The 14,208-nt window shown below is 41.9% G+C and overlaps 1 protein-coding gene across 1 annotated transcript in view; it reads left to right on the forward strand.

Moving 5' to 3' along the window:
- The window catches only part of TGFBR3 (transforming growth factor beta receptor 3), a 210,791-nt gene that overhangs the window by 173,271 nt on the left and 23,312 nt on the right, over positions 1-14,208 (forward strand). Inside the window, exons 12-15 of the mRNA XM_012500557.2 lie at positions 477-617; positions 791-949; positions 4,942-5,241; positions 8,727-8,847. Coding sequence (XP_012356011.1) covers positions 477-617; positions 791-949; positions 4,942-5,241; positions 8,727-8,847 — 721 coding nt within the window. The remainder of the gene's footprint in view (positions 1-476; positions 618-790; positions 950-4,941; positions 5,242-8,726; positions 8,848-14,208) is intronic.

A 14,208-nucleotide genomic window follows, 5' to 3' on the forward strand; every position in this document is an offset into this window, starting at 1 on the left:
AACCAAACTTTCTACATCTCTTAAAGGATATATATAATGAAAGCTCCTTGTATTCGCCAACTCCTAGTACTTCTTAGAGTTTTTAATATAAAGCCTCTTAAGGGGAAGCCCCTTCTCACAGTATAGGCAAGTCTCTTGACAACTCCATTCAACTCCATTCTAGTATCTAGTGTTTTCCCACCATTTGAAATCATTTGTAATTATTCAATATGGTTACAACATAAATATTTATTTTTCACAAGAGAAGATACAAATATTAGTTTAGCTTTTAATTTGAACCTGCATTGGGCTTCTCCTTATTCTTCATCACTTTGAAGATAAAATTTGAAAAAGCTTGGATGTTATTTATTTTTTTATCTTAAAGTCAGATTTTCAATTTGCATCAGAATGATTACATGAGTGTTTGTGTGAGGCAGAACCAAACGCACATGGTTTGGTGTTTTTATAACATTGGCTATGCTTTCTTTGCCTTTTAGATTGTGATACAGGTTCCAGCCCTTGGGGACAGTAGTGGTTGGCCAGATGGTTATGAAGATCTGGAGTCAGGTGATAATGGATTTCCGGGAGATATGGATGAAGGAGATGCTTCCCTGTTCACCCGACCTGAAATCGTGGTGGTATGTGTTTGTTATCAGTAGGGGGTTTGTGGAAAATGCTGTCTGTTTTGTTGGCTTTAGTTAGGGACTATCTGAAAATAAAATCAGATGTTAAAGGCCAAAGCTCATGAAGCTACAGGGCCTTCATCCTTCATGTGACTGTCATTAATCTTCCTGTGGGTTGTTTTTTCCAGTTTAATTGCAGCCTGCAGCAGGTGAGGAACCCCAGCAGCTTCCAGGAACAGCCCCATGGAAACATCACCTTCAACATGGAGCTATACAACACTGACCTCTTTTTGGTGCCCTCCCAGGGGGTCTTCTCTGTGCCAGAGAATGGACACATTTATGTTGAGGTGAGACCTGAAAGTTAGCCTTGAGCTTTTAGGTTAGTGCTGAGCTATAGTTCTTAGACATTAGCTAAAATACCCTGTACAGACCTCTTCCTGTCCTACCTCACAGACCTTCACCAGGTCTGATGAGGGATTGGCTCAGAGAACGCTTCCAGACTGACTTCTGACCAAAGCAGGAAATTTCAAGATTTAATACATTATGCTAAGTGAAGACAGTATTTTGTAGATGAATGTTAAAAAAAAAAAAAAAAAAAAAAAAATTGGCAAGTGTGAATTCTACTGGTAAAGCCCTGTCCTTTGCTTTGGGAACAGTAGTTCAGTAGTTGCAGTGTTAGAGTTAATGATGGAATATTTCAAAACCACCTCATATGTTATCTTTTATTTCTTTTTTTTCCCTGCACAGTCCCCTTAGCCCCCAGCATGGCAGCCAAATCCCTGTGGGTCCCTGCCGCCACTGAAACGGACTTGTTATCTTTTAAATTGCACTCGCTTTTTTTTTTTTGAGACGGAGTCTTGCTCTATCGCCCAGGCTGGAGTGCAGTGGCGCAATCTCGGCTCACTGCAAGCTCCACCTCCCGGGTTTACGCCATTCTCCTGCCTCAGCCTCTCCGAGTAGCTGGGACTACAGGCGCCCGCCACCATGCCCGGCTAATTTTTTTGTATTTTTAGTAGAGACGGGGTTTCACGATGGTCTCGATCTCCTGACCTCGTGATCTGCCCGCCTCAGCCTCCCAAAGTGCTGGGATTACAAGCGTGAGCCACCGCGCCCGGCCTAAATTGCACTCACTTTTAAGTGAAATGCTATGTGCTATTATAACTCGTGAAATTTTTTTTTCTGGATCATGATCTAAGTATCTGTATAAACGTATTAAAACTATTTCCTATATATAATGTTAATAATCATGTGCAGCCTAAATCTGGAATCTGGAGTGACTACAAAATATTAGGCAGTGGCAGTAATAATGAAATAACAACATCTAACATTTGCTGCAGATTTATTATGTGCCAAACATAGTTGTAAGTATTGCAGCAGTTAGTCAACTCTTTAGAGCCATCCTATAAGGGAGGCTAATACTATCTTCATTTGATGGATGAGAAAATTGAGGCACAAATTTGTCTGAGGCCACACAGCTGGTACTAGTGGAGTTCAGATTCAGTGCTCGTAGGCTGCGTGACTCCAGAGCTCTGACTGTTCTTCGCTGGATACGACTATCACTTATCTCCAAAGTGCCATTTGAAAGGGGAGAAAACATAACGTCTTATCAATGCAAACATCCAGGTTCAGAGAGTGGATTCTAGAAAAGATAAAAGTCCTTATGGCACCAGGATGTCTGCTGTTTCTTGTGCCCTGGGTACAACCTTTCATGTTTCAACCTTAGTGTTTCAAGTGGGCATATCATCTGTTGGTCTTATGGGAAGGTCCTCATCTAATGAGCTGGTTTTGGTGCTGAGCTGCAAGCTCAGCTTCATAGTGGGAGGGGTGAGAAGCTTAAAGGGTCAAAGTGGGATACTTCCATATGTTAAAAGTGACTTTGGTGCACGTTTCTGTTTTGGAAAGACAAATAACTCTCACATTTGCACTGACTCTGGGGCAGAGCCCGCTGGTGCTGGATGTTGTTTTCCTTGATCATAAGGATTCTGCCCCTCCCCTATTTTGAGAGTTCTCTTTCTTTGAGCACACCTCCTTTCTCCATTGGGGAAAATATACTGCCTTCTACATGCTTTTCCTAAGCCCAGACAGCTGTTTTTCTCTTGCTTTTCTGGCTGTACAGTTCACATGGGCAGTTGGTCAACAGCTCCCTGTTGCGCTGTGGATTTCAGGGGTGCTGCATAATTGCAGATTGTTCTTTTCCAAATCTATGCCTGGCTTTGCTGATTTATGCTAATCAGTGGTCAATCTTCCTCCTGTACCTTACCCTGGATATTTTGGGTTTTTTCCCCCATCCCTCAAATGCTGGCTTACTTGAAACGTGTTATTGGTAGTTTTTTTTTCCATTCTTGTTTTCCCATTTATACCTTTTCATATATCACCTATATTTCTCATAGTTTATCCTCTATTCCCTCTACACCATACAGTCCGTCTCATAATCCAAGTTAACAGTGTTGCCACCTGTTCATTGGTCATCTCCAGGTGACTGTTGGTCACATAATGGCAGTTTTCTTTTGGTTCATTTGTCTTGGGGAATTTACAAACCCAATTGTAAATAACCCAAAATTTTACATCTAGAATACTACTACTACTAATAGGTAGCATTTATTGTCACTCTGGGAACTGTGTTGTTTGCATGTAACTTTTACTTTGCTAATTTTCACAACTGTGGTATCTTGTGGGTATTCGTGTTCTCATTCTGTAGGTGAGTAAACTGAGTCTCGGTGCCCAGCACGTGAGCAGGAGAACATGTGGTTTTTATGAGCTCGTCTCACTGCAAAGCCTGTAGTCCTTCTCCTATTCACTTCTGGTCTAAAAGTAAAATATTTTTTAGTAAAAGATTTGCTGATAATTTATATATATAAACTATATATATATAATATATTAAAAAATAATATATATTTTTTCCGTCTGCTACAAAGGTATTCCTTTTTGGGATACCTTAGACATTCTGCCACTATATACCTTCTTTTGAGATTAGCGAAGGGATTTGCAGTCCCTCTGTTACACATTTTGGCATGTGGGTTCTGAGTTCATTTTAACAGCAGTTTTTGGTAATAGCACATATGTAATTTGCCACCTTTCCAAGTTAGAATATCTTGTTTTTCAGAAGTATTGCAAAAATACTGAAGTGTTAGTATTTACAGAATGTCACCACAGTGACATTATCAGAATCCTCTTCATTAGCATCTTCATTGTTGAGTGTCCTGCAGTTAACCACCATGTAGGAATCTTTCACAACAGTGCTGCAGATTCAAAGCCCCGTGTGATGTCAGGGGTTTCCCCTGGGTATCTCAGTGTGGAAAGTCTGTTTCTATCTCCATGTCTTTTGAAATGATTCTGCGGCTGTTGGTCTATGTGTAAGGACTAGCTGTTTCTACAAGTGTTTAAGTTTATTTTGATCCTAAATTTAGTCAAGGAATGAGGCATAGCAGGGAGGGGCAGTTCATGCAGTGATCCACGTGTCACCAAATGGAGAATCTAGTCTGGTCTGGGGATTTTAGCTAAGTTCAGGATAGTTGAGGTTTGAATTCTGTTTACACTTGGCTAAACATTACTTCCTGTTTCTAAAGAAAAGAACCTTAACAAAATTTGGACGTAGCCCATACAAATGTTTTCAAAAGGGGAAGTATAAATGAGTCGGAAACGTTTCCAGATTAGATTTCCCCTAAACTACCCCTGGGCTTATAGAGTGAAGGGGGAGTACTTGGCAAGGCTGATTTGGATCTGTGAGCAGCTGGGACACTTTACCAGGCCCATGATGGCCTCCAGGTTGCACCGTCCTGACACCCAGCGCCGGAGCCAGCTCTGCCTTCTCGCCGATGAAGCAGGACTCTCATCAGGCTTACTCTGACTTTTTGCAGTTTAGAAGCTCAGTCTTCCTGCCTAGGTTAAATAGATGTTGCCACTGAACTCTATTTTTTGGTCGATTTTTAAAAAGAGCTTAGCTTCTAAGTGTTGCACTATTAAAACATTGGGGACTTTGCCTCTTGGTGTTTTATTTACTTTGGAAAATCCACTTTAAATGCAAAATGTGTTTTTATTTTTAGCTCTCAGAGGACTTATTGGGATGTGCAAGAGACTTACTCATCTTGTATTTGAATCTAACGCAATAACATTTGAAAGAAATAATTCACTGTCATCATCTATATCAAATTGAAATGGAAAATATCTTTTTCTTTCTACATGCGTGTGTTACTTTCGTAACTAGAGAGAAGGCTGTAACTATGTTATGAAGATAAAGCAGCGTGTCATCTGAAGGGCTGTCTTGGCATGTGGTCCTTGTGCCTGAAGTGAAAGTGAGATGCTAACTCATTTCCTAATTCATCTTTCTGTTCTTTCGTAGGTATCTGTTACTAAGGCTGAACAAGAACTGGGATTTGCCATCCAAACGTGCTTTATCTCTCCATATTCGAACCCTGATAGGATGTCTCATTATACCATTATTGAGAATATTTGTCCTAAAGATGAATCTGTGAAATTCTACAGTCCCAAGAGAGTGCACTTTCCTATCCCGCAAGCCGACATGGATAAGAAGCGATTCAGCTTTGTCTTCAAGCCCGTCTTCAACACCTCACTGCTCTTTCTACAGTGTGAGCTGACGCTGTGTACCAAGATGGAGAAGCACCCCCAGAAGTTGCCTAAGGTTTGTGGGCCTTCATCCATTCGGATCGTTATTTTGGCATTTTTAAGTGAGGCAGAAAAGTTTAATCCCAAGGTCTTGCAGGTTGAGGTTTTTTGTTTTGGAACTGCCCAACTGAAGTATTAAAGTCAGTATTAGCAGGGAACTGTGAGTTTTATGGAGTCTTAGATAATAAATCCTGACAGCATGATTTTCTTTTTTCCATGCATGCTACTTAGCAGTACCTTATGAGTGATAAATCAAGACTCTTTTCCATGGAGGGAGATTTCTGGCTTTATCTTTGCTTTTCAGATAGTTTGCAGTGCCAAAAATACAGCAAGCCAAAAGGACAAGTTCATTGTGAGAATTAATTTATCCAGGTCCTGCTGAGACTGGCATTGTCATTGTTTTTAACCTTTTCTGTGTGAATTATAAGGTTGACTTGTCTCAGGGAGACTTCTAGGGGAAACTAACAAATATTTTAGCTTTTCTCAGTTTCATATCAGTTCATCATATTTGCCTCCTATCACTCTCCAGATTGAATGTTCTGTTGCCATAACAAAAAGCAGAACCATTTGACCTTGGTGGAATGCATTTGATAGGGGAGATCTGCAAGGTTAATTATGATACCCACTAGGTTGGTCTTGTATATGAAAGGTATCTTCTGCCATAGTTTTGTTTCTGTGATCTGCCATAATTATGTATAATTTCATATTTGCATTTATTCTGTGGCTATCTCACACAGAGTAAACTGATTTCCAATTCTTTCGTAGTCATATATCAATGTCTAAAAGGCTAAGAATCAAGCAGTATTATTAATAATGTATGTATGGAATTTTCTCATTTAACTCACAGATTTTAAGTCTTAGGTATGGAGGCAGGAGGAAAAACCATCAATTCCAAATAGATTACAATTGATCTGAATTCCTTGCATCATTATATTCCCCTGGGCATCCTTTTCTCTGATAACACCCAAGAGAATTTTGTTTGCATATGAAAATAGAGCAGATATGATCATAATCATTGGGGAGCACATATACAGTGATTTAGACTATATTCCTAGGTTTGCTTTTGCTGCAGTGATGCCTCAGCCTTGTGGGCATTCGCCATCAGGGTTGGGGCTTAGTGGACAGTGGTAGAGAGCCGCGAGGAGCTTCATGTGTGGCTGTGGGACCAGCTGCTTCCTGTGGGCAGAAGGGTAACGTTTAAAGGTTAGAGGTCTTGGAGGGGAGGCCTAGCAGTTACCAGGGATCTTTGCTGTGGCTTTGGCTGTTACTTCTCTCTGACCTGGCCTGGAACAGCCCAGCTTCATGTGTGTTAATCTGGGAAAATTAATCGTAAAGAGAGTTCTAAGCCTCAGGGGATGATATGATGGGATATAACCCTAAACCTCAAGTCGCCCTTTACCCCTAAGGTAAGATAATACGGAAAGAGCCTGGGAATGAGAAGGAAGCTCTGCTGCCACCAATGGGACTTTAAGTCAGTCTCTGAACCCCTTAGAGCCTGTATTTCCTCATAAACTGTTATAATCATACCTGGCTTCCCTCCTGGGTACAGGAGTGAATAAGACAGTAGGTACAATGACAGCCCACCCTTTATCCAGCAGAGACTTGGATGAGCTGTTACCACTGTCTTCCTGTTTGCTGCTTATAGGTAATATCTTCACATTTCTGTTATTTTCTGAGTGCTTTCTGTGACAATAGAGAGCGCCAAAGAATCTTCTAGGAAGAGGTCTCAGAGATTGTTGAGACCAACCCTGCCCTTTGCTGATGAAACCGAGACCCAGAGAGCAGAGTATCTTGCCCAGGGTCACACTCCACTGAGTTAAATGTAGAATCATAGACTCTTGCTTAACTGAGGCGCTCAATAGGAAAGTAACAGTAAACTAAGACAGGAAAGCAAAATGCGAATCTTTTCAGTCATCACGCCTCTCCGCAGAAAATTTGTTGTTTTTCTTTACAAGAGGGCTCTTGTTAAAGGCTTTTCTCTTTTTGAGGGGGTAAGAGTGGGGCAGTGAGGGTTGTCTTATAAGAAGTGTCTGACTGGCATGTTGCTCAGAGCAGCAATGACAGCAAGGCCTAAAGTCTTTGCTCTTTTGTGTTTGGAAAAGATGGAACTCGATTAGCTTTTTGGGATGCCTGCTATAGACTTTTAAAATGATGGCTGTATTAATATGTCTTCTTACCATAGAAGCTGTCATTTACTTTAGAGTTATACCTATTAGGCTGCGCGTGGGCTCATGCCTGTCATCCTAGCACTTTGGGAGGCTGAGGTTGGCAGATTGCTGGGAGTTCGAGACCAGCCTGGTCAGCATAGTGAGACCTCTGTCACTACTATATATGTATTAATTGGGTGTAGTGGTGCACACCTGTAGTCCCAGCTACTGGGGAGGCTGAGGCAGGAGTATGACTTGAGCCCATGAGGCCAAGGCTGCAGTGAGCCATGATTGTACCACTGAACTCCAGCCTGGGTAACACAGCAAGACCCTGTCTCAAGAAAAATAAAAAAGAATTATACCTGTTGATAGGTATAGACAAGAAAACAAAGTTATTTTAAAGAAGAAGTGTGGAGTGTGATCATATTTTTTCAAAACAGATGTAGTGGGCCTGAGTATGCTCATTCATAGGTTTGAGGCCTTGAAATAGTTAGAATTAGAAGCAGCTGATCTCATGGCCTCCACAACCTGGGCACAGCTCCCCAGAATCTGCATTTTGAAACATTTAAAGTGGATGACCCTGGAAAGTTTAGTTTTACATGAGCCTACACCAGGATTAAAAATGAAACAAACTCAACAACATGATTATCTTATTGGACAAAAATGTAAAATCTGTCACCTTCATGATGCAATATGAAGTCCCCATACAACCATTCTGTTTTTCAGTCTAAGTATTCAATAAATTATGTGAGCTATTCCACACTTTGTTATGAAATAAGCTTTGTATTACATGATTTATCCAACTGTAGGTTAATGTAAGTGTTCTGAGCATGTTTAAAGTAGGTTGGACTAAGCTATGTTGTTTGGTACTTTAGGTGTATTAAACGCATTTTCAGCTTAGTGATATTTTCAGTTTACAGTGGGTTTGTCAAGATGTAACCTCATCATAAGTTGAGGAGCATCTTTACGGGAAATTTCCCACAATCAGCAATCACAAACATGAACCGTGTATATGAAGCCAGCTTGGTGAGGACCAACACTAGGCATATAGTTTTTCTGTTTTTCAAACTAACACTAAAATGTTTAGTTTTGTGAGAAGAAGGGGAGGGGAGGACAATATTGAGAAGCTATCCAGTGATATTTGCATCTTCAGGTACAACCAAAAATCCACTGGGCCTGCTGTGATATCTCCCAGGTTATTTGGTGTTCTCTGAAAAACACCCACCTTCTTGCTTTTCCGTAGTGAACAGCTGTGTGCTGTCGATAAAAGGCCACAGGACAGCTGTGCAGGTAGAGCTGGTGAAGGCACTTTTGAGCGGCCCCTGATTCTGTGCTTTGTTCTGCCTCTCTGCAGTGTGTGCCTCCTGACGAAGCCTGCACCTCGCTGGACGCCTCGATAATCTGGGCCATGATGCAGAATAAGAAGACGTTCACCAAGCCCCTTGCTGTGATCCACCATGAAGCAGAATCTAAAGGTGTGCTTTGGGAGGCACGATCAGAGCATGGGGCCTGAGCTCTGCTTGTTAAGAAGACTCAGTATGTAAATCAAAGTCCAGCTTTATTCACCAGATAACTAAAGGCCAGTTAGTTACTTCAGAAGACCATTCTTTGCCCGAAGAGTCTTTTCTTTAGCTGGTTCTCTTACAGCCATTATGGCTTAGTTGTAAGTAATCTATTTGAAAAAGATTTCCTCTGTAAAAAGAATCAGGTCTAGGTTGTTCCTGTCATAAGGTGACTCTCCCTTGCATTCAAATATGCTTCCTTGAGTATGCAAAAAAGGGTTCTAGTTAGTCCCATGTCCCGGGAATTGCACACAATCCACAGTTCATCTTTCTGTGATCTACTACTAAAGGTTATGCTGGCTATAACCTATTGTATTGCTTTATCAAAATTGCAGATGCCTTTGAGAATATGTGAACATTATTCATCTTAGGTATGGCAGATGAGAACCACTGCCCAAATGCATCTTAAAATTCAGTTTTCAGAATTTTGCACAACCACATTTGTTGCTTGGAGCCAAGCATGCCTCTTTCTCCACAAGCAGGAACATTCAGCAAGCTGTATCTTCTGTGAGAAAAGGAAGGATGTGCCCTAAGGGGTGTGGCATCAGTACCTGAGAGGACAGGCAGGGCAGAGCCAGACCTGGCATGGGCCTGGCCAGCCAGAGCAGCAGAGAGGCAAAACTGGGCCCTAACAAATGTTAGGAGTGGATATGAGGCCCTGTGGGCAGTGAGAAGAGCATCTGACAAGGACCCGCATCACAGCTCCAAGGGGTATAAACAAGCAAGGACACACCAGGCAGCTGTCAGCATCTGAGGGGTGGAACCAAATGTCACATGGGATATCTAGGCAATTACAGTTGTCACCATCTAGAGACATTGATATCTAAGGGTGTCAAACCGAGAGAAGGCTGGGAGAGTGAAAGTGGATTCCAAGCGGGGTTAGATATTTCAGGATTAGAGCTACAGGCTGCCTCTCGCCACTCTGAGGGGCACAGAGGAGCCTGGGCACCAAGGGCCTTGACAAAAGCCAGCACACTGTCTGGCTCCAGTTTCGGGGCATTAGCTGGAAGACCTGCTGGGTGGTGCTGACACCAGATCTAGGGTTTGGGGTGGCCCTGGGATGACATTCCTGATCTGAGCGTGTTGGTTTGGGATTTGGCAAGACTAGGCAGCGAGGGTGACCCCTGGACAGTGGGCAGAACCTACCAGAACAGAGGCATGCAGGTACTGTCTAGTGTCTTATTGGTTGACTTACCTTTGTGAAAACAGCTGTGCCATTCAAATTGTGATATCTGGTGGTGGCATCTGCCCCCTTCCTATGAATGAATGTGCTCCCTCAAAATGGCAGAAGACTATAGGTGGCAGGCACACTGGATTGGAGCTGGGAGCCTAAGGCACTGCTTTTAGCTTTCTCTGCTAACTGGCTGTGGGACATTGGAGAACCCCCCCTACCACCAGCTCTTTGGGTTTCATTTTCTCTATCTGGAAAGGAGAGGTTTGGACTGGGTGCAAAAGGTCCTTTCAATTGTAATACTCAACTATGCTGTTTGAAGAAGCAAAATAATCTTTAATTCATTTTCCTGGCCGTCCTAAAGTTGGTGTGAAGTGTACATGAGATGTTCTCGGCAACGTTTTTGTTGTTGTTTGTTTTACTTTTATTGATTGGTTTTCAACCATTTGAAAGTTACAACAGACCCAGTCTTCATATAAATGGATGTCCAAATAGTTCCTTTTTATTGGGTTCAGGAGAAAGAAATAAGAATATAAATTGTGTTGCAGAGTAATCACAACTGGGCAGCAGCTGGCTCCGTTTTGTGCTATGAAAGTGGTTTTGTTACCAGAAAGGAGTCCCAATTCAGACCCCAATAGAGGGTTCTTAGATTTCACCCAAGAAAGAATTTGGGGATGAGTCCACAGAGTAAAGTGAAAGCAAGTTTATTAGAGACATAAAGAAGCAAAAGAATGGCTACTCCATAGACAGAGCAGCCCCAGAGGCTGCTGTTTGCTATTTTTATGGTTATTTGTTGATCATATGCTAAACAAGGGGTGGGTAATTCATGAGTTGTCCTAGAAAGGGGCAGGCAATTCCCAGAACTAGGGTTCCTCCCCTTTTTAGACCATATAGGGTAACCTCTAGGCTTTGCTATGACATTTGTAAACTGTCATGGTGCTGGTGAGAGTGTCTTTTAGCATGCTAATGTATTATAATTAGTGTATAATGAGCAGTGAGGACAACCAGAGGTCACTGTCATTGCCATCTTGGTTTTGGCGGTTTTTGGCCAGTTTCGGCTGGCTTCTTTACTGCATCCTGCTTTATCAGCAGGGTCTTTATGACCCGTATCTTGTGACCTCCTCTCTCATCCTATGACTGAGAATGCCTAACCTCCTGGGAATGCAGCCCAATAGGCCTCGGCCTCATTTTACCCAGCGCTATTCAAGGTAGAGTCGCTCTGGTTCAAATGTCTCTGATAATTTAACAATAAGAGCAGCTACCTCGGATTCCATCTGTTATTCATAACTATTTTGAGAGAGGTAATTCTGCTAGTAATTGAAGGCAGCGGCTTGCTTTTTCCCATGCCAGACAATAACTAGGCATTAATATTGCAGCAGTATAACTTCCAGCAATTCATCCATTCTTCTTTTGAGCCTGGTGACATTTTTCTAAGTAATTTCTCTTGCAAATTAGGTAATTTTATTTAAACTTAGTATAATTGTACTGAAAGTTCAATGTTGTATAAAAGTTCAAGAGGAAAGTTTTACCAAATATCAGAGCAATTTTATGAGATTTGCTAATTGAGACTAGATTTTAGTTGAGAAGCATGTGGGTGAAGAAAGTTTATTACTTAGGTTTGTTAAATAAATTGAGGAGGTTAAACTGTAGGCCAGCTTCCCAGGGGCTGTATGCAAATTCGCTTTCCAACTTTGCGCTGACTGGGGTAAGTTTTCTGGCAGGTTTCAGCTGTGTGTGACTCCTCTCACCTTTTATGTTTATTTTCTTTTGACTTAAATCATTTCTCCTCAATGCAGACCATTGGAGTCTGTGCTTTCTGCCTCAAGATGAATTGGAATAGTCATCTGAAAAGAGACTGTGGGCTGGGCGCAGTGGCTCACGCCTGTAATCCCAGCACTTTGAGAGGCCGAGGCGAGTGGATCACAAGGTCAGGAGGTCAAGACCAGCCTGGGCAACATGGTGAAACCCTGTCTCTACCTAAAAAAAAAAAAGCAAAAAATTAGCCAGGCATCATGGCACACGCCTGTAATCCCAGCTACTCTTTAGGCTGAGGAAGAGAATTGCCTAAACCTGGGAGGCAGAGGTTGCAGTGAGCCAAGATCGCGCCACTGTACTCCAGCCTGGGGGACAGAGCAAAACTGTCTCAAAAAAAAAAAAAAAAGAAAAGAGACTGTGACCATTTGCCTAATTGCATTGGTTTATTTGAATAATAACAGGTCACGAATGTCCTTCCTGCCAGACAGCTTTATGTCCCTTTATTGTAGAATCTGTGACTTTTTGGGTAAAAATTTCCTAACCAATGGGATGCTTCCCTGTGCTTTTACTACCTACATAGGTGCTCCCTGAAGGCCATGCCAAAACTCCAGCTGTCTCTGGTCATTTGGTTCATCTTATTTTTCAACACTTGGATTTTCTGGGACAGCAGATAAAGGTTCTGGTTGGGCAACTTCACAGCCAGGCAGAGAGCTGCTCTGTGGCCACCACTGCCAATAGCATTGACATACTTCAGTGTTTCTTCTGTGGACAGGAAAGTAGGCAATCAAGACTATAAAAATGTTTCTGGATTCCTCCTCTGGGCCACTGTTTTTAGTGGAACCTTCCTGAGCACATCTTTGCCACTTTTGATCTCTAAGTCCCTTGGGAATCAGTGTTGGGTTAGCATTCTTTTACCATTTAAATTTTTAACAATAGATGAAAGTTTAAAGCTGATGGTGATGACAGTGATGGAGATGAGGATGATGATCTAACATTTGTGGAGCATTTACTTTGTGCAAGGCTCTGTGCTAAATGCTTTATGTGGATTATTATATTTTATCCTCATAGTACCTCTGTATAGAGATAACTTGGCCAAGGGCACACAGCATATAAATGGTGGATCTGGGATTCAAATTCAGGCACTGTGATTCCAGAGCCTGTGCTCTTAAACCCTATGTCTTATTCCAGATAGAGGTTGATTCTAGTTTTTACTGAAAACTAAAATCATGTGCATCTATGTCTTCTCACCCCTCTTCCTGCCCCACTTCTCCCTTTTCTTTCTTTCTTTTTTTTTTGGGGGGGAGACAAAGTCTCACTCTGTCGCCCAGACTGGAGTGCAGTGGCGCAATCTCGGCTCACTGCAACCTTCACCTCCCGAGTTCAAGCGCTTCTCCTGCCTTAGCCTCCCGAGTAGCTAGGATTACAGGCACCTACCACCACACTTGGCTAATTTTTGTATTTTTAGTAGAGACGGGGTTTCGCCATGTTGCCCAGGCTGGTCTCGAACTCCTGACCTCAGGTGATCCACCCACCTCGGCTTCCCAAAGTGCTGGGATTACAGGCATGAGCCACTGTGCCCGGACCGCTTCTCCCTTTTCATACCATATCACATTAGTATTCAAGGTAACACCCCAAATACCCTAATGATTATGAACTAAAAGGAAGATGAAGGATTTTAGGAAAAATCTCTGTTCACCCAAAAGATTAAGATGTTGGGAAACGTGTAACCTGTTTAGCAGAGTATTAAAGTTCAGGAGAAGTTCTGTGATTTTCAATAGTAACTCAAAAAGCCCAGAAAACGTAAATAGTTTATGCATACTATGGTTTATGACGAAACATTTAAAATAGTTGAGGTGGTGCCATCCTACCCTATTTTCTGAAATTTTGAAGTATAGGCATATTAGTGCTGTTTGCCTTGGATTCTGTGACCACTTTTTACAGCATTTGAGAACACTTGGGCTTATACAGTAAAAATGATTACACCATGTTGGTGATTTTTTTTTTAATTGTGAAAGGGAGGAGTAACCATTTCTCTGAAACAGTGCACATACACAGAAGAGAGTGGATGTAGATGTCAGGAGCAATAAATATCATTCCAAAATTTGCCGTGATTTACATACCTGTAGATGTGTTCAATTCTTAGCAAGTTAAATCCTGAATTTTCTCCGTATTTTCACCACCTAACTTTAAAAAATAAAAATGCCTGCATATCTTGGATACTCAGTAAATGTTAATTTCCTCCCCTTCCTCTCAACCTCTCAGCAAACTAGAGGTTTTTTGGGAAGGGAGGGTTGAGGAAGGGAAAGTTGTGAACGTCATTTGGAAGTTGATCCAAGAGAGGCATTACT

Source organism: Nomascus leucogenys, chromosome 12 (genome assembly GCF_006542625.1).
Source record: "Nomascus leucogenys isolate Asia chromosome 12, Asia_NLE_v1, whole genome shotgun sequence".
NCBI classification, from domain to species: Eukaryota; Metazoa; Chordata; class Mammalia; order Primates; family Hylobatidae; genus Nomascus; species Nomascus leucogenys.